The 23,829-nt window shown below is 39.9% G+C and overlaps 1 protein-coding gene across 10 annotated transcripts in view; it reads right to left on the reverse strand.

The window, feature by feature from the left end:
* Positions 1–23,829, reverse strand: part of SPECC1 (sperm antigen with calponin homology and coiled-coil domains 1) — an 87,908-nt gene that overhangs the window by 52,454 nt on the left and 11,625 nt on the right. For 5 of the 10 annotated variants that reach the window (XR_012838438.1, XR_012838437.1, XM_075771821.1 and 2 more), the window contains exon 3: positions 21,330–21,465. Coding sequence is in view for 6 of the 10 variants with exons in the window: in XM_075771821.1 (XP_075627936.1) it covers positions 21,330–21,465 (136 nt within the window). In the remaining 4 variants the exon portion in view is untranslated. Of the gene's footprint in view, positions 1–11,544; positions 11,886–21,329; positions 21,468–23,829 lie in introns of those variants that run through there. The other 5 variants (XR_012838439.1, XR_012838440.1, XM_075771822.1 and 2 more) reach the window with 5 other exon arrangements.

Consider the following 23,829-nt stretch of genomic DNA (forward strand, 5'->3'; position numbering starts at 1 on the left):
AAGGTTCCTTGGACTCCACCTAACTTTAAAAAAGACAAAGAGATGGCTGCAGAACAAAGGTGGTTCTGATAATCTAGCACTAATTATATATAAGCATCTGCTCAAATAAGGCCTTCTACTCATTTAGTAAACACAGACTAAAAAGAAATTATAACATGAACTCTTTTTTCTGAAGAATTTTAATGGTCTGTTGGACTGTCTGGACTGCCCAACTACATTCCCTGTGGAATAAGTACAACATGCAATAGGAGGGAAAAGCTAAAAGACTTAATGCAAAGATATTGACCTATGTAATCATTGTGGACAGTGTAGGGAAGCAATCCGGGTACCAATACTTGACAAAGAGAAAAAGAGACCAAAGAGAGAAATAAAAGTTATATTACAAAGTATTAGGGAACAACAGATACCTGCATTTGAATAGTTACACTACCAGAGGTTCCAAAGAAAATGCAGCAATAAGCATCTTGATCTGAGCAATTCCTAATTTAAGACTAAAGAGACCAATGACATTAGAGCTGAAGACTTTGTAAAGGTTGGCTTATTTTTTGTTTTAATTAGAAGATAGGAGTCTATAGATCTGGGGTGCAAGAAGCACACAAGAAAAAGCACTATTTTGGTAATCCAAAGACTAAGTCATGACAAAACTACTTGTCATCAATTTAGATCTTCAGAGGAACTACTGGTAGGACATTCTTTTGAAGGGTGGCCACTGGAAGAGACTCTCCCATGGTAGGAATGTAACCCAATAGGAGAGATGACCTTGTATTTGAAGCATCTCCATTTAGTTCAAATTTTAGCATCTAAACCAAGGAAAAGTGTACAAATGTGCTGTCTAGTACTCTTAGAATCCACGAAAGGCTCTACTTACACTGTCCCCTTCAGTAAGTTATATAGTGGGTTCAGAAGAGGAGGTACCCAGGGAATCACTGCTGCACAATTAAGGAATTTCTTAAAGATCACAAATATTTTATTTTCAGCTTGTTGGATTCACCCCAGTCAATAACTCTGTCATCTTGCTTGTTCTTACACAGAAAATCACATTTAACTCTTCTAAAAAAGTGTTAAAATGTAAATAGAAAAAGAAGATCAGCTCTTCTCAGCATGTGGTGGTTCCAAGCTCTTAGCACAGCCACAAGAAGAACTGAAGCTCAAGTTCACATTGTCACAGCTCAATGCTATTACAGTGGAAACAAAGTCACATTCAGAAGGTAAATGAGACAAGATCTGATCAAAATCCTGTTCACAAAGTCTCATTGTGAATTTCAGTCGACTTACTTTCCTCTTTATGGGCCTGTTCACATACAATTCCTCTCTGAGTAACGGCAGGAGTAGTTAAAATCTCTTTACCCTGAGACACATGCCAGTGTCCATACAAAAGAGTTCATCTGAATATTTACTTGGGGTTTCTGAAGGTTTGTTAAGTCTCAAATGAAAACTCAAGCTTGCATATGCCCATCTTGAATATAATACAGTTTTGTACCCAGTACAAAACCAGTATAGGTTGCACTGTAAGAGGGAACTTTAGCTCAGAAGTCTAAGGACTGATACATGTCTGTGAAGTACACTGGCAAAGCTAAGAGGAGGCAAGAATTGTTTTATGCATATGTATCCTGAGCCAGCATGCCCAGTCTTTGCTTTCACAAATACAAATTTCCCTTTCAAATTTGATCAGGAGTCAAGAAGGATCCAAGGGGCTTCACTGTGCCATAAGCCTCTGGCACCCAGAGAATCATGAGGGTACAACTGCATTCACCTCTGAAATGAGGTATACAAAACCCCATGGAATAACCAAACAACGTACATCACATCTGACAACATGGGTGCAGGTTACAAGTGTAATTGCAATCTACCACTGTGCTGCTTTGAATTTCTAGAGTACCCAGCAACCTGGCATAACAAACATTGAGACATCCAAAGCAAATGGTCTAGCAAATGTTCAGGGAAACTCTATATCATACACTTACCGGAATGTGTCTCTCCCCCCTCCCCGTAAACTCAAACCTACTTTTTTGGGAACCGTTAACAGCATTGGGCTTGCCAAAAACTTTAGTCACCTGCTAACTATATCCCTTGTCTACCCCCCAAAAAAGAATGACTAAAACTTTCTGTATGTAGCATTATCCCAAAATATCATCTGGTGGAATTTACAGAAATCCAGATTTTTCATTTTTTAAAATAAAGTCAGCAGCTAGATGCTGCTTCTTTTTATCCAATGTTACAATTTCCACAACCTTCATAGCTGGTGATTAAAAAAAAATAATTTTAATATTACTTATGAGGGCCTTGACTCTATATACCTACAACATTAGCACGCCAACATTATAGGGATTTCTGTGCACTGTGACACTTCCTGATTTTGTTTGTTCTGGAACGTTTCCTGCCCATGCACCTGTCAAAATGAGATGAGATCAGGTATAACCATCTCATACCTACAGCAAATTGAATTTTAAGCCAAACTCTATTCTGGTTTGGGGTTTTTTTTAGACAACTACCACCTGAGAAAACAGAGAAAAATATCCATAAATGTGAATCTTTCAGTGAATGGAGACAAAACCTCCGGTATTTCACTGAAATAAGAGACTTTTAGTTTGATCTGGTTGGTAAGTTTGGGGTTTCCTTTGTCTTCCTACCTACTTGTTTTGAGGCTTCTGCTGTCCAGAAGGTGATTAGCAACTGCTTTGGCAGACATCCTTAAGTTTACTAACACTTCTTCCAGGAAGACACTTTTCAGAAGAAGCAGTGGATTTGCTCTGAGGTAAAAGCAGAAAACTGATTTCTCAACTGATACAGCTGTAACTAGGATTTTCTTGAGATAAATTGTTAGCTGGAGTAAGAATCCCAGGATTTTCCTTAATTCTAGCTTGCAAACAAGTAGATAATTCTCTTCAGCTCAGAAAACTGCTTCCCAACTAAACTAGCCTAGAAGTTTGTCACTCAGCCATTACTGGGTTAACAGTGGTGACAAGACAGCTGTACTTCCATTTCTGGAAAATACAATTATACTGATAGAATACCAGCATCAAGTGTTTCAAGAAGTACAGGAAATAAAAAAGCAAGCAAACAAAAAAACAACCCTAAATCCAATCATGTAAATTCAGTTAGTAATGGTCATCATGGCACAGCAAGTAGATACATTCCTCCGTGTGCAGTGCATCTGCAATGGCTGTCACAACTGACTGTTAACATCTGATCTGTGGCTGGAAGTTAATGAAGGAGTTACCTAAAGCATTCTGGTTCAAGAATCCAATAGGAAAGAAAAGTGAAAAGAACCCTGCTCCTTCCAGACAAGTCAGGTACTGTGGATCACTCCTCTAAGCTACCAAATCTACCTGACATCACATCTATAAGCACAAAGGGTAACCACAGAGCAATTTTAAGTGGGGAAATGCTTAATATCAACATTTTCACAATTAGAAGGCTAATTTATTCAACCCCTTTATTTAACTGTTCATGAGGCCATGCTGTGAATTGAATCAGGGAACTGATTTAGCTAAAAAATATCTGCATGGTTTTTTTCTCCTCTTTCTCTTTCTTTGTTAAAGGCAGATCCTGATTACTCTCCTTTCCATAAACACTTCAGCTTGTACCACTGAGGGAGCAGCAAGCCACTACAGAGGAATGGAGCAGCAGAAAATGCCTTTACAAAGCACTCGGCAGCAGTGCTGTGTATGAGGAAACCATGACCTGAACCCTCCAGTTCAGGAATGCTGCCCCACACTTGGCCAAAAGGCCAGGGCTGCCCGAGCCAAAATAACTTCTTTCCTCATGAATTTTCAAATGCTGCTAATCCAGAAAGCATGGGGGAAAAAGATCAAAAATGGAAACATCCTTCTCCCTTAAAACAGACAGCAGAACTTAAAAGCTAGAGGCCTTTTTTTCAATCGTTTGCTTAATGCTTAATAACCGGTATGCACTGCATTGGTATTACAACTGCCTTTTGTTTACTAAAATGTGATGACCACATAATAAACACAGTTTTATTGTCATTTGCAGCCTACTTCAGCAAGGGGGTGGGGAGAGGACTGGGGAGTTTCCACAGCTCATCCAGAGCTTTAGCTCTGCCTAGTATAGCGATAAGGGAGCCAGCTAGCACTGTCCTGAATAGCTGACACTAGGAAATGGGCTGAAATCATTAAAACTATCAACACAGGATGAGACGCATCAAGAAAAGAAATGAGACAGAAGGGGAAAGAGGAAGAAATCTCATAACATAATGAGATATTTATCTATAAAAAGTTGCCCACTTCAAAGCAGGAAGAGCTTCAACTCCTTGGTAAAAAAAAAAAAAAAAAAAGAGCTTTTAATTAAAAAGATCAGTCAAAGATTTTCCACAGTCAAGCAGCCTCAAAGAAACTATGTGTGGAGGAGGCTAAGAGTAATTTCTAACATGATTAGTCCATTCTTCAAACTCAACAAGGTTTTATGAAAGTAGCATTTCTCAAGATCTAGAAGATAAGGATTGTGGAAATATCCTCCATCCTTCAAAGAGCACTGTCTCTTCCCTTCTGACACCTTCGTCCTCACCAGCTTTTGCTCAGGAAAAGCCTGAAGAAATACTGCCAGAGCCTTGTGCCTCTCCTCCTGGGGCAGGATAGATTGTAAGCCTAGGACTGATGGATAGTCAGATACTCAGCTTTCGGTTAAGCAAAGTTACTTTAGGAGGTCTGGAAACACAACACGAAATATTTCTGTACGTTGCTTTAGCCAGCCAAAACCAGGCTGTCTTATGCACACAACCTTCCATTCTATGAAGGTTTAAAAACCTTTGAAGATTTAAATAAATTGGGCTGCTTTTCTGGAGCACTCTTTTGTTCAAGGAATGGTATTTGCAGATGGGGATGGATATGACATCACTGCCTGATCCCTTTCCAGCATTAGAATATCAGCATTATGGCTGATGCTACACGCTCTTGGGAACAAGACTTAGACCCACTTCTGTTTGGTCATATAATTTTGTTATGCTTTTCTTTTTGTTTTCTGAGAAAACAAAATTTTGACAATTCACCCTTGAACAGGTAAAATGTTACTTCTTTTTCTACAGACAGCAATTTAGCAACAGATCATTGAAAGCAATCAAAACATAACTAATTATCATTCAAATTATCCTGAATATTGGTCACCATGGCAAAGAAACACAAAAGAAGGGTTAAGGATAAACTACAATTCAGTAGAGGAAGAAATAAAAGTCAGCCAACATAAGTACAATGTGTCAAATGACTAACTGCACTCTGTCCCTAAAGCCCCTTTCCATACATTGATAAATATGACTTCACTGAAAGTTACTGGTAAAATTCTTACTTGCTTCAGTAGTGTCTTACTTTCACTGATGACTTTTAACACTTAGCACCAAAGCATCCATCAGGACAAGAATATGAGAGGAACATAACTCTGCTCATAGGATAGACACATTTACTTAGTCCCTAATATTTTTTCTAAGCAATTGAAAAAAATTCCAATCAAGATACAAAACCTACACAGTTCTATCATTTTGGTAACAAATGGAAGAATATATGGCCTTGTTTCAGCCAACACATCCCCTGTGTGTGGTCAGAACTGGACCCTGCAAATTCATGTTAGCCTTACATTTTCCCAAGGGTGTATTTTTCCAGTCATCAAAATCAAATTTGCCTGTAAGAAATTTGCATTTAAATTTCACTGTTGATAAAAATATACAGCTTGTTAGTTGTGTGCTGTGCAGCCTGATTAAAAGGACAGAAAACTGCAATTCTGCTGTAATTCTATAGCCTGAGAGAACTGACCGATGAGCACGGATCATACAAGGACAGAGTACTCTGCCTCAGAACATGCAATCCATATCTGTTGATGCTTATCGAACAACATTACTGCTCCATGAAATATAATAGAGTGAACATTTCAAAAGAGATCTGTGAACACATGTCTACTGTGGATTATGGGAAGAAAAAAGTTGATGCATGGAAAATCTAGCATCATCAGAGATCCTCAGTTTTATATAATCTTTAATCATCATGCTCACATTGCCTCAGAGATCCTCAGTTTTATGATCTTTAATCATCATGCTCAAATTGCTTGGATACACCATGGGAAAGTATCGAAAAATAATGAAAGTATCAAAGATTTCTCAACCTGCTAGTGGCAGTCTAAGAATCACAGAAAAGTCAAATTAAGTCCTCTTCAGGCAATACAGTGCCAACGAAATCAGAGAAGTACTTTGCTTCTGTTTTACAAGCTCATGTTGTTATGAGAGCTACATTCCCTGTGGAAATCAGGAGATTTTATGAAGACTAAATTACTAAAATAGAGGAGGAATTGAAAAGAGAAAAAAATAAGAGAAATTATTTTGCTGAAATACTAGTGGAAGCTCCAAAGTACAGGACTGCTTCTGAACAAACTTGTGAATACCTCCAGGGCCCTGGCAGGTTTCAGTAGGAAGACCAACGTGCAATACTTGGTCAAATTTCTTTGGCTAGCTTTATAGCTTTAAGATCTTGAGGAGCCAAGTATAACCCAAACAAAAAGTAGTAAGCTTTGTTTTTTTCTCCAAGGCCAGCATTATTCCCTCCTCTTTTCACCCTTTTCACTCATTTGAGTAATTCAATACTGTGTCAGAACCAACACACAACCACAACCATCCACTGGCTGTTTCCTTATCGCCCTGCCAACGTCAAGCCAATTGCAGCACATTAACTAAACTAATAAAGCAATCTTCAAGAAAATTAGCTTTTACATTTACTATCATACTATAACTTTTATTCATAGATACTAAAACACCACCGTCACTGGGACAAAAGCATAGCATGCAGAACTCTAACCATAGGACGAGCTCTTGATGACCAGGCTCATTCAGTAAGATTCCCAGCAGCAGCTCTCTGCCTTCATCCAAGAATGGCTTTAATTTTCATCAGCAAAACAATCTAACACAAAACAAAATGCATGAACCACATCCTGCTGCCTGCCATGCCCTAAAAGTTCTTCTTGTAAAAGCTTTGGTCCTGCCCACAGAGAAAGTACTCCCACTCAGCACATCCTCCAGCCAATGCTGAAAACTGTTGTAAAGGCCCTTGCCCTAGCATAACAGAACTTATTGATCTCTTCCACTAATTTAGCGTTCATTGGCCTCTCATCTTGGGATCAGGGGACCTCAGATTAACACTTAACTCTGCCTCAAACAAATAATTTCAGAGGTAGCAAGTTAGTCATACTCATGACTAAATTCCTCTGAGAGGCCAGTCCAAACTGTGACATAGTCTCTTGGCTGTACTCATTTCACTGGCCTGCAGAGCAGAGAAGGCTACTGCCATTTGACATCTGCTTGTCGGTATTTCTGAAGTGATTTAATAATGTCAGTCCAGTCAAGGCACATCACAAGACTAATCAAGAGAGCTGGCCCTAACTGGCCTTGGAAGAGAAGCTTAGTCAAGTAAAAATTACCCTCCAGGGGAAAATAAACTTCTTCAATACCAATTTAATCAGCAGTGTGTTACTACTCTGAAGAATGAGAGCATTTGTAAAACCCCCATGCAAGAATGACTCGTGGGAGGAAGAGGTGACTAAGGAATTAAACCATCCACTGGAGAGCAAATTGTGGTTTGTTGGCTCCACTGGGAACAAAAGGTCTACGGCTCACTGCCCGAGCTTGGAGAGGACATGACTTGCTGTCGGTATTTCCATGAAAGCTGTTATGTGATTCATTAGCTTTGCTGGCCCCTCTCTCCTCCCTCCCTTCCCCCCACACCATCATTAAACTCATCTGTTCTCTTGAGCTCTTGCTTGGCAGAAAGGGCGTGCTGACATATAACAGAGTTAAAATGAATGGCTCCCATGTTTAGAAGAAAGGAAAAAGGAAGAGAAGCAGATGAGAGAAACTAAAGAGAGTACCCAGAAAAGGTCTGACTACACACCCTCCAAAAAAACCCAGAAATCATAAGAAATAATGATGTGTTTCTACAATACCCTTTATCTTGAAAGTCTCCGTATATCTATATATAATATATATCCTACTCTGAAGAATCCCTTCCTCAAAAATAAGATGAAGCCACCCCTAGGCCAGGACAAAACAGATGTAAGAAAACAGATCAATACTGGCTTACTGTATGCACTGACATTTGATATTCTCATCCAAGCCATGTCAGCATGTTTTACAAATAAGCACAGTCCCAAAAAAAGTCTAACCCTTGGATAACCCCACCCGTCACCTTGTTCCAACTACAGAAGTTAACATTTCCCATTCAACTGCTTCTTTCAAGAAAGTTTTTGTATGTATTGAGTCATTTTTTCCACCTCTTCCCAACGATATTAATCATCACATAACCTGCAGATGTTTAGAGGATAAACAAAGCCCCACCATCACCGTGTCAACCAATGTCAAAGAATCTTAGCACTCCTGTTCAGAAATACAGACTGCCTCACTTTTTCCAAGGCAAACTAATGTTTGAAAGGCTTCTTCTCTGAATAAATACTGGTGCACTGGATAACGTTGCATTCTTCCACACAACTCCCATGAAATGTTCCCACTATTTCACAGGTGTTCTGGCATATGTTTGTATATATTAATGGTTCCTTTAGCTTGAGGCAGCCAGTCTCAAAAACCAAAAACTAACTCTACTGACAAACTGCAGCAATTTTCACTATTATTTTACGTATTTTTCTGTACTATTTTATAGGCGTTTTCATTCTAACACCTCCACATGCTTTGTAAATATGAATACTGAGACCACTCAAGTATAGCAGGAAAAGCGACCACTTACCCATTTTGCAAGCAGGAAAGATGCAAACTTGGGTCACACACCACAAAAGTTCTTACAAATGATTGTAAAAATGGTTTAAAATTAGTTTCAAATTAGAAGTCAGTAAAAGCCTGTAGAATCTAACATTATAAGCAATCTTCTCAACTCCTTTTTAGACAATTTTACACTCTTAGGAACACATAGATTAACTTAAAAAGAGATGATATTGAGCTATTACAGAGTCTTGTAAATCTTCTCTTCAAAACGTACTCAGTCAGACACCAGCAATGGATTACTTTGCAAGAAAGATGCAATGTAGGATGTCTTCCCTTTCTCTGTCTTCACTTCTCCACAATCCCTTCCCTCAGCTAGCTACATTTTTTTTTCAGATTCCTCTGCACTAAGGTGTAAGCTTTAAACTGCTCAGCTTGGGGGCAATGATTTCCTTCCTGTTCCTTGACAGCACTGACCAGGTCACCCAGAACTTGGGGTTATCACAGCTGTATCTTTATATCCCAAATCTTGATTGTTAGCTGTAGAGTCAGGATCACTCACATGGGCACTGTCAGACTCTGAAAGTGTTGCTTCTAGGACGTGTATTTTATTTAGTTTTGAAACTATATCTTTGTCATAGTACTGTAGCCTCGTTAGTCAAAAGCTATGTACCCCCATGGCCTGTTATTCCTATTTATTCTCAACAGGAAAACCTGTTAAAGTATATCATACTCTCATAAGTACATGAAAATAAGTATTTTACTCTAGGTTATAACCTATGTCTTAGGCTCAGATTTTTCAAGACTTCAATGTCCAGGTCAAGATTTGATTGATTGTAGTTAAAGCTGGAACTAAACTAGATCAATAAAAACATTTCTGGGGTTCATTTTGGTTATTCCAAAAGGACCAGACTTTGAGTACCATAGTTACTCAAGATGTAGGCATTCCTGACAGTTGAATTAAGTTCATCCAAGCAGAAACAAAGCCCAACATAGGCACTTCCATGTATCACATTCTAATGTGAAAACCAAGTTTTTGCATCCTAGTTGTCAAAAATCAACAGAAATATCGCTTCAGATGACTTTATATTATCCTCTGACTTCCAGAGCCAGAGCTCTCACCCACGAGAAATAAATAGTCTGAATTTATTCTGTCAGCAGAGATGTTCCTGAAACTTTTTTCATGATTAAACAGAGTTTTGAGCATGTAGTTTAATACAAAATGCTGTGTTTTTCAGTGACATTCATACCTTATGAACAGTGAACACATATTAAAATAAGACTTAGTACAGCCTACACTTAAAAAATGAGAAGAGTTTTAAAACTATTTAGGTGCAGCAAAGGCATAACCCTTTCCCCTTCAATAAAATAAATCACAGGACAAGAGAAAACAAAGGATGAAAGAGATTTTCAAAACCCACAGGGGGTCTGCACGCTCATTTATCATCTATGTTAATAGTAATAAGCTGTTCAAATCCCACCACTGGCCCTGCAAAATCATGGTCAGTTTTCTCCGACTCTGATCAGAAGTTAGCAGTGTACCTCCCCATGCTTTTATTCATCTCTGAGTTTATCATCAGTATTATCTCTCCTCAAATGACAGTAACATGTTTAGTTCAAGCACAGCTGTCAGTGGAATGATTCCAGGGCCTGGGGATGTAGGCAGCCATACTTTCAAGCCTAAAGTTTAACTTTCCCTTAAGGCAGCATTTCTTCTGGTGACTGGATACTGGCAGTTTTGTGTTCTTCGTTACCCTGCTGATTAACATACTGCTAGAGCGTTCTCCACTACATCTAACTGCTGTTCCAGCACTCACTGGCAGATCTATTGTGAGAGATCCTAGGGCAGCAATGCAGTGATGTCTGCCTCTTGTTTTTCTTCACAATACTAGAGATCAGGCACATACTTATTTGCTTTTTAAAGCAATTGCTACAGATCTAATTTGAAGTTATAAAGAAACCCTGATCAAGCAATAACAACTTTAATAGATTTTTGTGAATGAAATTCCCATGGCAACAGTATGAAACAGAGTGCCAGGAAATACAACCAATTCCAGTTTTCTGTACGCGAGAGGGTTCTAAGCTCGATCAGAAACTTAGAAATAAACAGCAGAAATCAGCAGGCCTACTGTTTTTCCCTCATTCAGCACTTGAGAAACACACGAAATAAATCAAAAGGCAAGCAAAACAGTATTATGGCATCAGGAACAAATTACTAGCCTTCCTGGAGTACAGTACAGACATTTGGCACAAGGGGAATTAGATATACCTGATACTAGCTAGCTCTTGGCTTTCTATAAAATCTGCTACTGATTAACATGCAAAGCACTACACTTCTGAAAGGACAATGGTGGGAAGACCTTCCACAAAGACATCATTTTAAATTCTAAGGCCTGGAAAATTTCAGGCCTCAGGCCACGAACAATGGTAACACAGCCAAGCTGCAGATCCTGACAAGTTGTACGTACAGCACTAGATCAGCTTTGTAACTTTTTAGCTGCATCACGCAGACTATGTAAAATAATATCTGTCAGGCATTAAGGTCCCTCCCTTGTAGGCATTCTGTTCCAGCCAGCAAAGGATTTCTTTCAGAAAAGCTTCCCTAAGGACGGTGCTGTGATCTCAGGTATGGAGCACTAACAAACAGCATTTACAAGGCACAAGGTAAACAGCAGTAATTTCTCTAGCCGGCTCGAAGCCATCAGCATTAGCTATGACAACAGCCTCTGTTTCCGCTCAGTGGGACGCTGCGGTTAAACCCCCCGAGAACAAAACCCCATCTCCTGCAGTTACAGCCCCGAAAGCCGCAGGCAGCAGCCCCGGCATTTCGCACGGTCCGTACAGACCTTGATCGTGCTCCTCCGCTCGCCCAGGCTGGTTGCCCATCTTCGGTCACTCCCCCGACTCTTCCCCGAGCTCCTCTAGGACCCCGGCGCCCCGCTCATGGTCGGTGCCAGAGGCGGACCTGCCTCTATCTGCTTTTAACGTCTACGCTTCAGTCAACTTAAAAAGGGAAAAAAAAAAAGTCAGCTCCTTCCTAGTTCCTGGCACCAGGAACAGAGCCTGCTGCTCATGCTGAAGCAGCTGTGGCTCTCCCTCCTACCTCATTACAATATTATGCACTGAAGGCCGGCCTGTGCAGTTAATTAGCTGCCTGTACTGCTGGAATAAAGGGAGGGGGAGAAAGAGAGGCAGAGGAAGAGCGAGCTCGCAGAGAAAGGAGTGTCTCAACGAGCAGTGCAGGCCACCCAGGGGCAGCAAGCGCAAACTGCAGGCGGTTCGAAGGAAGGCACTGATTTTACCAAGCCCCCTGAAGCCAGGAACCAAGCTCCACCACGGACACGAACTTCGCTGGGACACTTGAGCAGGGCTTCAGCGCCCCAGCGCAGCCCTGGCTGCAGAGGGGTGGATGGCCAGAGCTGTTTCTAGGCCATACACTACTACATTTCAAAACAAAATACTGAAATGCAGCTGGGAGTGAAGAAGGGCAGAAGGAACCTCAGCAAAGACAAGAGCAGCCAAATGCCTCCAAAGCAAAAACAAAATTCATTTTACCCCCAGTTCATGACACCCAAAGCATGCTTACCATGGAGCAAACGGGCCCTGCCCATAGATCTAAGTACACTGTTGAGCAGAGATACACTTACGTGTCTGGTTAAGGACAGCCCTTAGCTAAGCTGTCACAAGAATTAGGGGACCAAATTCCAGAAATGCTCAGCATCTTCTGAAAACTTAGATACCTGAAAGATACTGAAATGGAGATTGAACTCCTCTGAAAACCTGACCATGATTGTGAGCATAAGCCCTTTCTGAAAAGTCCTATCAGATTTGTTGCAATATCTTCTGGGGTGATTCCTGGATAAGCTTGAGCATCCCCAGCTCTTCTTAGCCTCAGCCAGTGCTGAGGCTAGTCAGTACATTGCAGATTCATATCCATATGATAAAAACAATGTACAGAATACTATTAAAACCTAATTCTCTTTGTTGAAGTAAGGACATGGTGGTTTATTAATCTATTACAGTGATTTCCAAAATTCCCTCAAAAGCACTGAAAGGAACAACCAAACCTGATAGCCACTACTACATCTAGAAGTTGTAACCACAAATATGATCCACATACCGTATCTCTATCAATATTTTTGACTGTGACATGTACTGCAAAAACAGCTGCATGAGGCAGGCCTACCCAGAGAGGCTGGCCAGCAGCCGATCTTTCAAAGAAAGAAATTAAGATGCTCCTCTCTGATGGACTCATGATGGGCATGGGCAACAAGAATACTGAATGACTCCAGTGATCAGTTTCCATTACACGGACAATTAACAGAATCATCTTAAAGTCTTGGTTTCAACAAGCGGGTTAAAAACAAATTCAGAAATAATAAACTAATGTGCCCTAGGCTCAAAACAGATTGAGAATAAAACATACAGAAATTAATCTAGCTTGTTGTGAATCAATTGTTTCAAATAAAAAAAATCTGGAGATCATTCAATACAACAGAAACAGAATCTTGCTGGTATTTCAGTATAACAGGGTGAGTTAGTTGTCAGTCTTAAATTTTTCCTTGTTCTTGCTCTGACACTTTAGGGATGAAGCTGTCTATATTTGTGTGACATTAAACAAAACTGTCCACTTCTATCTTATGACATGCCAAGTATGCTTTGTTTAATGAATAAGCCATGTAAGTTCTATAAAATGGATCATTGATAGTGCATTCTTTTTCTAAAAGTCATCTTATGGTCTTTTAAGTCTTGCATTTTATTAGGATGGTATGAGCTTGTCCTTCTCAAAGGTACAGATACAAATGTCCTCCAACTGCTGTTGAAACCTATCTCCAAGAAAAAGAGATTTTCTTCTATTATAGACTAAAGAGTGACTTCTGCTTTTCTTCAACAAGATTCACCAGAGGGATTGCATTAGCCAAGATAATCTCTTGGGTTGATAAATCCTGACACTGAACATTTATTATTTCAACACCTGCTTTCTATTTCTGTAACACAAAAGGGAATCGAGTAATAGGGTCCCAGTACAGTATGGGGTGCAAGCCTGGAATAATTATAAAATGTAGTCACTGAGTCAGAGCAAACACACCTGAAATCTGAGCACTGTAGAAGAGTCATGACTGGAAGAACCAATCTGTTATTTTTGACAGTGGCATGAAACATAAGTCAGAACATTCTAACACCATGATAGGGAGAATGATGTCAGGCAAAAGACTTCTAGCTCAAGTCCACAGTGAAAGGTGAGGTATGAGTTTTAAAATATGGCTATAGCCTGAGCAGAAGTCATGGATAAGAGATTACTGTTTATGGAGCTTGCAGCTCAAACTGAGGAAAAAGAAAAAGGAATAATGGCAAGTATGACTTCTAGTGTGGTGGCTAGGTAATAATTTAACGACAAACACATGGCTAAATCTTTAGGTAACTATTTGTTATCTGAACATTTTACATTACCTTCCCTTCCTCCTCAGTAATAACAGTATAAAAATGAATGAATGAACAATTTCATCTCTGTAAAGCAGATTCGCCGATTTCTTCTTAGGCATGAGATTTGACTCATCCCTTTGCACTATCCACTTGTGGGACTGCCAATAAAACCCCCAAAACATCTCTTTTCTATGTAGTGAGAACGGGAATGAATTACTCAAGGTGCAACATACATAATTCTTCCAACTCACTCTCACTAGTCAAATGACAGGACTTACTCGCCAGGCATAACCTTTACTCGCATCCTCCTCTCACAACACAGCAAATTAATTAGCAAAACTTCTGTTGAAACTGTAATCCATGCTCAAAAGAAAAAGTGTGAAGATGCCACAGAATTATCTCAGACTTGCAATGGCAGAAAGTTGACAGTCTCTTCAGAAGGCTACGGTCTAAAGAAGTTACAGATGCTGAGCAGGACCCTCCAAGGGCTAGACCTTCTGGCCAAGACTGATACTAAACTGAATGGGCCCTAATGGTGGACACTGACTATCAATATCAGTTCTTACACTATCATGCTCTACTTCTTCCATTAATGCTAAAGATTTTATAAGTGCTAAGTACATATGTAGCACGGAAAAAGAAATCTAGAGAGATGTGTATATCATGCACAGTAGTGGACCCCAAAGTATTAGGAATGTAACATCTATGTTGAAATCCAGAAGAAAGAGCAAATGTGTTTTTAACCATGCTAAAAACTAAACTTTTGTTGTGAGAATAATTGGCGAAGTCATAGTTAAGTTCATGGCACAGAACTGCAGCCTTCCAGGAACCTAGCTGAGATGTAGCTGTCAATCCCTCCCTCTTACTTTACTGTATTAAAATCTAATGTAAGCCAAAAGTTACTGAAAAGAAAACAGTGGGAAAAAAATTATACAAGGAATGCCAAGCCCTCTCCTGACATGCATGCCTGTTAGACCTGGCCAGCTTTGCGTTCCCTTCTTTTGCTCCCTCCCATTCTTTAAGTGCAAACACAATGGCACTCTGCCAAGGCATTTTGGCTGCAATACTTTTAGACCTAGAGAATTCGTGTTAAGGATCATTTCTCTTCAAACCAGCTGAAGGAAAGCTGATAATTAACCTAGGGCAGGTAGTCAACGCAAGGTTGTGTTGACTTTGCTAAACAACTTCACTAAAGAAGCCTGAAAAGAAATGAAAACAAACTGAAAGATCATAGATTTGTACTATTTGTGGGCCATCCAAGCATTCTCCTTTCTGTTTAGGAATCCCTAGCAAGCCTTTTGTGATCACTACAGTTTGCTTACAGCTGTAATTGATCTTCCCTATACATGTTGGCTTGAGCAAATTAACTGTCAACAATTTAATGAGTTAAGTCATTACAGTCTAAGATTTAGCATTTCAGTATCCCTACTACACACTGAATCCTCTTAACTGGCTCAGGTCCCAGGGTGGTAAACGTGTGCCAACAAAGTCATTCTCAGGGGAATATACAGCAGAGAAAAGGGTCTCTATTTCACAGATTGTTTTAACAAGAAGATGCATGCAAAAATCCTAAAATGTGTCAATACAGATTCAGTGCAGTAAATGTAAATTGTGAAGTAGATTAGGACAGCAACAAAACTGAAAAAGGTACATACTGCAGACAGTGTTGTCAGCAGAAGTTAATTCTTACTTGTTTAATAATGCAGGATGACTGCAGTCAGCCTGTGCATGCCTCTCAAAGAAACTGTTATCCTTAACAGGATCAGGTATTGGAAATCCCAACAGACAGCCACTAAAATGCATTGTGCTCACTCCATTCCCAGTTATGGAAGAAGGTTCATGCAATACAGCCAACAACAGAACAAAAGAACAATTATGTCAGTCAACCTTCATATGCCACCCTCAGAACAAGACAGCATCCACTGATAGACCTCTGTACTTCAAGGAATCATGGGACTGATATCTCAAGCCAACTGATACTGGAGTTTAATGGTAAGAGTACTGCTATTTTTTCATTAAAGAACTACCGACCTCCTTCTGCCCTACTGGAACAAGTGCCTTTTCCAATTACAATATCCTACCGGAGTAACATATATATCAAAGGGGAAAAAGAATCCTGAAGAACAGTCATGTGAAGCAGTGCCTACTCCAAGTCATTCTAAGATGTAGAACTGTCCATGGGTTACAGAAAGGAGCAAAGATAAGAACAACGTGAAAATTTAACATGGCAAACGTACATCATACAGGAACTTTTTCCTGTATGAATTTGCAACAAACATATGCATTTGAGTATGCAGGCTATCACAAGAAAAAAAAAAATCATTGTAAGAAATAAGAGAAGCTTGACAAACAGCTGCCTTAAATCGAATCTGGAATGCTAAATTTGATCTACCTAAATTCTTGAGCCTTCACTTTAGAGGTTAGTGGGTGAAATCATCTAAAATGGTGCTAAAACATAGTCTGATTATTTGATACATGGGGAAATTACAGACAGAGGAGGTATTTTGCTAAGTAATGTCACAGAGGTTAAGGTACAGATTCACATTTGCACTGTTACGTTACAAACAACCACACAGATATTTGTAAGTGTGTGTAGATGTCAACATGCATATCCAGGTACATGTAGAGCTGTGGATTTTGACATGTATGTCCACATTGTTTTCCATGTTAAATTCCTGCAATATACCTTGCCTATTTGAATGACATCTTGGCAAAGCCATTTTTTTATGTCTTCCTTTCCTTTTTGTATCAGTTCTGGAGCTAGAATATCTTTTCCTTGGTAAAAAAAATAATAATTATGCAAGAGCTGTGTCTTGTACCTGGAAAGGGTAGCAAAACATAACCAGCCTTCCAGATGAAGTTTTAAAGCATATTTATTGTTCCTGGGAAACCCCAGATGAGATCAGTCATTTGGTTTCTAGTGAAGTCTTGTGGATCAGAACACACCAGCCTCATTAGCGTCTCTATCTTTCACAAGAAAAATGAGACAGTAACTAGACTGAATGCAAAGTACAGCAACCTTTCTTACAAACCTACAGTAGTCCTTTGATGTGACAGATCACAAAAAGCAGGGCCTGTCAAAAACTGATGTATGAGAGAGTAAAAGGGCCCCAAGGTCAGAGAGCTGTCCTTCAAAAGAAATCACTTTCCTTTTTCCTGTTCTAATTGGGGGGCATTAGCATCTTATGAAGAATTGAACTGTCAATTAGATTTTTTTTTTTCCCAAGGATTTTTTTAGAGAAAGCTTTTATTAAGAAAAATACTTTTCTTGAGTTTTCTGACCATGTAAAGAAAGCTTCTGGTCTGGATTAGCTTCACATTAACCTAAATGGTTACCTTCGCTTGCCAAGCAGAGAAGTTAGCAGAAAGAAGACAAACAGTAAATTTGATATAGATTCTATATATGACTCTCAAATAGGAATCTTGAAGTGACAACTCTATAAACCTGCAGGATGCTCTGAAACCTGTAGTCTACCACATTTCCAATTTTGATGGGAAAGAAGCATATCTAATAAGTGATATGTGCAATAAATCCATACACCAGTTTCCCCTCTAAAATCAACCACGGTTGAAGTTGTTCAAGTTCCCCAAGTGACACCCGTACTTTCCAGCACTAACAGTGGTAGGGGCCAGTCAGCCTCATTTAGTTAAAGCCTCTCTTTTCTGAATATGACTACCAACACAGAAAAGCTACAAGCAACTATGTTTGAGGGAAATAAAGATTTTTCTTTTTATATAAACTACATGGCAAACAAACAGTGACAAACAAATGGACTAACAGTGTGTGCTCTACTAGCACTAGGAAGGAACTGAAGGTATACCGGTATCATATTTAGTCATTGGGACGTTAACTCTGACAGTTGGGCAGGAAAGTGAGTGCCAATTCACAGAAAAAACTCATGAAAATGGAAGCTCTTCATACTGGAACTGAACATTGTTCAAACCAAACTGTTCCACAACAGAATATAATCTTCAGGTCCTTCTATAGCCTTCACTGATCACGCCAAATTTCGTGGTATTTTTATTTTACTATTTAAGTTACTGGGCTTATAACAACAGCACGTTTTGTACAGCTTCATTTTTAATGCTGGCAATGTTCCATTCTGAGATGAGTAGCTTTTGTCCAGGTAACCCACAGAGTTCAGAGTGTCAATGCTAGATGCCTAGGAGATAATTGAAAAATCACTGATTTCCTATAATCTTGAACCTTAAGGAGAAGAGAGTCCTGGTTCTCTAAAGTTCTCTAAAACATTTTAAAATAATTTATTTACTATATGGCTTCATAGATTGGATGGCTTTACAAATGCATGCATTAAAATAAACGTTTTCAAGGTTAGCTCTTTTTCATCTAGTGAAACATTAGAAGCAATGCAAGAGCTCTAAGTTTGGCTTTAACATAAAACCAAATTGCTACTTCAGGACAGTACATATAAAGACATAACACTGCAGATAAGGAAGCTGTATCTAAGACATTTATTTCTCCCTGCATGTTATTTCCCATTACTTGGGATTTCAAAACTGCCAAGCAGTTACAAAGCCAAACATCACAGCAGAGAACTTCCAGCCAGAATCTGTCCCCAGTTCCATTTGCTCAACTCCACTCACCAAGAATGGATACATGAGATTGGCCTCATCTCCCTTTAACTTGCTTATGATTTACCATGTTAGCTTCCAACAAGGCAGACAGGGGTAGTTATGTCTGCAAAAGGCTAGAATGAATAACTTAAAATCCACAAAGGGCAGCATACAAACAAGCCTATTTAAACAAGCGATCTTGATGTCAATTATTTATTATCTGCAGCATTTGGAACACGTGCTATTGCTCAAGGTCAACACACAAATGTTGGACAGTCACACCCAAAGAAGAAACCTAAGCTTTTTTTATTTCCACACCTTCTTTCTTTTAATTTATCTTACACAATACTATGATACCAACTGAGTACTACCAGAGTTTAGCTGGAACTGATGCAGTATTATTTCAGTAAAATAATCAAATAGCTCACTTGAATAACAAAGACGAATCTAAAGAGCACAAACAAGAAAGGGGGGATGTGTGGGAAGATTTGATGCCTGCAGTTAAGACACAAAAGGAAAATGCAGAACTGATGAAGGCCAAAGAAAGTGGTTTCACAACAAAATTTCAAGATTTACACAGTTGGCTATGTACACAAACATCTGCATTTCCCAGCTACAGGAACGTTCTTACTTGGATTAGCTCCACAGTCAGTTAGCATTGCAGTATAATCTTGATCACAATCAGAGACTATTTGGGATGCCATTTCAATAAAATATAGCAGCCGAAAATGTTCTCTCCTGTTTTACTTAATGTTCCCAGGAACACGTTGTGCCCTCTGTCATATCTGATTTTTAGTTTTCCTCTTAGTAACAATATACTGTACTGTAATATGCCTATTGGTATTTTTCATAGTGTGACAATCTAAAAGTAGCACTCAGTTTTGTAACCTTGCTCACTAATATCTAGCACCATTCAGTGGCCATGATAAGGACACATATTCTCAGAATATAGCTAGATTTCCAACCACCCTTTTGGACTATGGAACCACAGTGAAAATTAAGATGTGTAAGATACAGGTCTTTTTCTATGCATACCTGTAATAGCCCCTATAAGATCTGGGACAGTTCTCTCTAGCTGAAAATGAATTTTAGAGGGGTAGCACATATTCTTCATGTTTATCTACACCATATACATAGCTCCACACTTTTTTTTTTCACTTAGCACTAACATTCCCATTCATACTTCTACAAAGGCTGATGCAAAGCAATATATAAGGTCAGATGTAATGATGTATTTTAAATTGGCAAAACAATACCCAGATGTAACTTGACCTCCATAAACCATTTTACCCTTTGTATTTAAAGTAGTCATCATCATAAATCTTATTCTTCCTCCAATCCCAGTTATTATACACGCATGCATTAGAGGGCTCTCTATTCCAGTGCTAGTATTTTTGTATCTGACATATGTATTCCATTCTGGACTCCCTGCAGTGCTGTTTCCCTGGCTGCATTCCCAGGATCCTATGCTGCATCATCTGTACAGGTTTTCTTCTCCCTGCGTTACTCCTCCCAAGCATCTTTTGCCAGCATCATGCCTCTTTATTGGCTGGTGAATCTCAAATGCCTTTGGATACGACTAGTCGCTATGAAATTTGAGGATTTACACACTGATTAACTGCAGAATAGAATCTATCTTTGGGTTACTGTGAAGCATTTATGCTGTTACAAGATGCATAATATTATTCCAGGGGTGGGAAAGGTTTTTTTCTCTAATTCCCCCCCTCCCTGCAAAATCCCTTTCTGGTTAGTAACATTGTTCTGTCACACAGCCAAACCCTGCAGAGGCTGTGACAAACAGGGAGGTCACGGTTAAATTTAATAAGATCTCACATTCCCTTGGAAATGCCACCAGGGAGCAGACAAAAGCAAGCGTTTGCTGAGCTCCTGGGGGGAAAGCAGAGCATTTGCACAGAAGCCCTTGGTATGCAGATGGTGTCGCTGCCTTTAGAAACAGGCTTAGATTTGAAACCAATGGGAACAAGCTGATGGGGCTAACGCCGAGGGAGAGAGCATGCCACACCGTAGCTTAGGAGCACAAGCTACACATGAAGATGCTAGGGCTAGCTCTTTGTTCTCGCGTCTCTGCTGTGTCCCAGAACAGCAGGGTAACCGCTCTGCTCATTCAGTAGAGGGAGAAGAGAGAATGCTATTGATATATAGTGGAAACGTAAAAGAGAAAGCTTTTAAATCGATGGAACGCTGTGGGAGCCAGCGGGCTGTGTAGGCCTGGTGCCAGCCCCCCCCGGCACAGCCCCCCCCCCCGGCACAGCCCCCCCCCCCCCCCCCCCCCGGCACAGCCCCCCGCCGGGACGGGCACGGGCACGGGACGGCGGCGCCACCGCGCGGCCGCTCGGAGCGCACAGCCGGGGCCGGCTCCGGGAAACACCCCCCCGGCATCTCCGTTTTCGTAACTTCAGATGACTGACCCGTGGGGTGCAGGATGCAGTGAAAGGCCAGTCTGCAAGGTACGGTATGTCTCGTCCTGTATGCTGGCTATTACAGCAGGTAAGTCATAGCTGTGCCACAAGGCGGGGGATAAGAAAAACTCAGCTAGGATCTCGGTAAACTAAGCGACACTCACAGCACATTTCATATAAAGTACACTGTCTTCCAGACTCTTTGTATCTACCTGTGCTGGGCTTCAGTCGACTCTCAGCAAGCTCAGAAATCGCTCCTGTTGTAATGGTCTTCTTCAGTCTGGAGACTCCAGAAGCTGCTGCCACCCCTGGTTTTGTCAGCATGTCATCGCTGCTTGCCCTCTTCAGCTGGAATAGAGATTGTGAGCAATCAGAAGATTAAGACCTTGAATATTCCCATCAAGTAGTTCAAAATGCAAGGTTCCTGGGAGAAAAGGAACATTTCCATAAAGTAACTCAATGGGAATCTTGCTTGGATTACTGTACTAAATATTTTTTTATTAATTTTCATATTTGTTTTGCATTCTAGATATTTGAGAAGTGGGTTAAGAGACAATACTGTTTCAGTAAAGAAGAATGAAAATGGGAAGACCATTCAAATAAGCAAATACTTGAAAGTCAGGGAGAAAACAGTTTACAGGAGTAGACTACTGGCAACTCCGGCTTCTCAGATCTTGCTCTAAACAGCATTCATCAAGCTGTCTGTCAAAAAAGATCCTAAAAGGATTTGCTGGTTCTTGTCTCTCCACACAGGATCACACCCCAATGGTGACCTGAGATCCTCTGAAGAGACTTCTGAGCTATTCCAATAGCAAGCAACTGCCAGTTCCTTCCTGTGTTTGTCAAACAGGAGTCACCAAACTTTGTGGCCTCATAAACTAGGTTACCTGACATGAACAAAGAACATGCTGGAGACCAAGCCAAAATATGAAAATCATTTAGCTGAGAAGCTCAGGCTGCCACAATAAAATGCAAGAGCAGCCAGTGCCAGACCTAACGCAATTACCAGTTGGAAATCCCTTATTTTCAAGGTGATATGATTTCAGCTATTTACCCTCCTTGTTTATTGAAAAGCAGTGAGCAAAGATGGCTGATGATCTCATGGCAGGACCTAATACTATTTGTTTTACTAGGGACTGTAGGACTCAGGAGGAAAGAAACTGAAAAGCCTGTTCACAAGAAAGCATTTTGTTTATGTGACCACCAAGGAAATAATTTGGGGAAAAAAAAAAAAAAAAAGAGCATTGGTTTACAGAATAGATAGAATATATAGCTGCAGAATTCTAAAGATTAATACTGATATGTTTCATAAGCTTGGAAGAAGGTAAGCTATTTGCTTTACAGACTATTTTACAGTATATGGGGTTTTAAACATATTAGTGGATATCCCTGTAATTTACTTAGTAAGCCTTATTGGACGTGAGAAAGCAAGGAACCATCGTTGCTGTGTGGTCTTTTTTGGGAGGGGGATTTCTGGTAAAGCAAGTCTACTCTAAATGCATACTCAAAAAATCCATGCAATACAAGCACAATGAACCTAAGATTCAAGGAGAAACACTGAAATTATGTTGCTTCAACAAGCACAATTAGAAATTTATCTCAGAAGTTTGGTTAGCTGCTTTCCTATTTGTGCACTTCCGTAACAGCCTGCGTACCTCTAATAACAGCCTGTAATTAATCTCAGGAAAAATACTTTAAGCATTTTAAAAGACCAAAGCTCTAGAGAGTCTCCCGAGAGCAGTATTTTCTCTATCCTTTTCAGTTTGTGGACACCTAAACAGCTTTCACAAATCAAAACCCACTTCCTTTGAAGTTGTCCAGTGACACGCAGGGGGTCCACGAACCACAGGCTGAAAACCACTGCTTGGGTTAAATGAAAGGAGAGCACACAAGAAGCACCCTCCTTATTTAGCAGTCTCTGAATGTAAAAATCTTTAAGCAAAGTGTAGTGTCTCAACTCCATTCTTTCTCTCTTTCATCTCTTCCTTTGACTCAGAGTCTGTGGTTTCCTGGACCTTGTGAGCACATAAGTTTCAACAGCTGATGTGTTGATCTGCTCCAGGATACCAAAGAGCTAACATTTTGCCTTCTGGCAGAAGTTTTTTCAGCTCACTTTTAGGAGCAGAATGGAACAATCTGACTTTCTGACCTTTCCAGATTTCTGCAGTCTCCCTAAAGTAATTTCTTCAATATGCCATCAACAGCAGCAACTATGGTGCCTTTTTCTACTCCGTTTCTTCAAGGAAACCACTTTGATGATCTTGCATTTACAGATGATCAACAATTTGAAGATATTAGGAAGAAACCCCTCTACATTTAACATCAGACACAAATCAATTGTATCAGATTTCCTGATTAGCCTCTTCAGTAGCATTCCTTCAGAGATGCTCACCTCAGCTATACAGCACATACTCCAATGAGTAACATAACCTGCTTGGAGCACTAGACTGAAATATCCCATTGATAGGATGCTCTGAGCATCTAGGAGTCTACAAAGCAAGTAAATGAATCCTTCACTTGAGAAACTGTGACAATTAATGATGTCTAGATCTCCTCTTGATTAAAATGCTGTACCATGTTACATGTTGCGTACTAAACATTAGTATTGGAAACAGTTATAACTGGGAAGCCCATGGTTTATTTTAATCACTGGTATCTTGGTCTCTATTTGGATGACAAGGTTATTTTTGTTTACTGGCTGCAAGGGTACAG

This window comes from Balearica regulorum, chromosome 19, assembly GCF_011004875.1.
Source record: "Balearica regulorum gibbericeps isolate bBalReg1 chromosome 19, bBalReg1.pri, whole genome shotgun sequence".
Classification (NCBI taxonomy): domain Eukaryota; kingdom Metazoa; phylum Chordata; class Aves; order Gruiformes; family Gruidae; genus Balearica; species Balearica regulorum.